The sequence below is a fragment of the Buceros rhinoceros genome, unplaced genomic scaffold (genome assembly GCF_000710305.1).
Source record: "Buceros rhinoceros silvestris isolate BGI_N320 unplaced genomic scaffold, ASM71030v1 scaffold25676, whole genome shotgun sequence".
Taxonomy (NCBI): domain Eukaryota; kingdom Metazoa; phylum Chordata; class Aves; order Bucerotiformes; family Bucerotidae; genus Buceros; species Buceros rhinoceros.
Window position 1 is genome coordinate 1 of NW_010419637.1, and position 954 is coordinate 954.

A 954-nucleotide genomic window follows, 5' to 3' on the forward strand; every position below is an offset into this window, starting at 1 on the left:
CCAAGGGCTCTGGAAAGCTGCTCTGGGCAGGGGGGAGGCTGCTCAGGGAGGGCTTGGCCATGGTGGGCTTCACTCGTGCTGGTGGCGCGGGTGGCAGGGAGTGCAGGGCTGGGGACACCCGCACCTACGGGCTCTGCTGGGTGTCAGCAAAACGTGGCTGTGAGTGGCCTGAAATCAACGGAGCCCCCCCGGCTCCTCCTGGGCCATGCCTGCCCTCCTCGGGGGGCTCATGCCCTGCAGCCCACCCCAGTTTGGGCACAGCCCCAGCTAAAGCCGAGGCCGGGGTGGGGTCGGTGCTTCCAGCGGGACCAGGCAGGGGATTTCTGTCCCCAGCCCTGCGGGGCTGGGGCGGGTGCCTGCCCTCCTCGGGGGGCTCATGCCCTGCAGCCCACCCCAGTTTGGGCACAGCCCCAGCTAAAGCCGAGGCCGGGGTGGGGTCGGTGCTTCCAGCGGGACCAGGCAGGGGATTTCTGTCCCCAGCCCTGCGGGGCTGGGCTGGGACTGGGCTGAGCTCCTGGCTGGAAGGCAGATGTGGCAGAGGGAGCTGTAGCCAGGGCCAGCCAGGGAAGATGTACAGCCATGGCAGGGACAGAGAGGGGTCAGAGCCTCTTATTCCACCCCCCTCCAGTCCCCTCCTCAGCAGGGCCGGCTCCGAGGGCGCTCAGCAGCCGCTGTTCCTGCGCATGCAGGCATGTCCCCGCACGGGATGCTGCATCTCGATGAAGGCCAGCTCCCCCACCGTCACCTCGCAGGGACCCAGCGCCTTGAAACCGCACTTCTGGTAGAAGGGCACGAGGAAGTCTTCGCACATGAGCAGGGCGCGGCGGGCGAAGGGCAGGCACCGCAGGTACTGCAGGTACCGCCACATGAGGATGGAGCCCTTGCCCTGCTGCCGGAAGGGGCGGTGCACGGCCAGGACGTGGATGTGCACGGCCCGGCCCTGGGGGCTTTGTG

General features: G+C 68.8%; 1 protein-coding gene across 1 annotated transcript in view; it reads right to left on the reverse strand.

Moving 5' to 3' along the window:
- Nucleotides 1-661: 661 nt before the first annotated feature.
- Nucleotides 662-954, reverse strand: part of AANAT (aralkylamine N-acetyltransferase) — a 2,024-nt gene continuing 1,731 nt past the window's right edge. Inside the window, exon 3 of the mRNA XM_010139025.1 lies at nt 662-954. This exon is cut by the window's right edge and continues 25 nt beyond it. Within this exon, the coding sequence (XP_010137327.1) occupies nt 662-954 (293 nt within the window).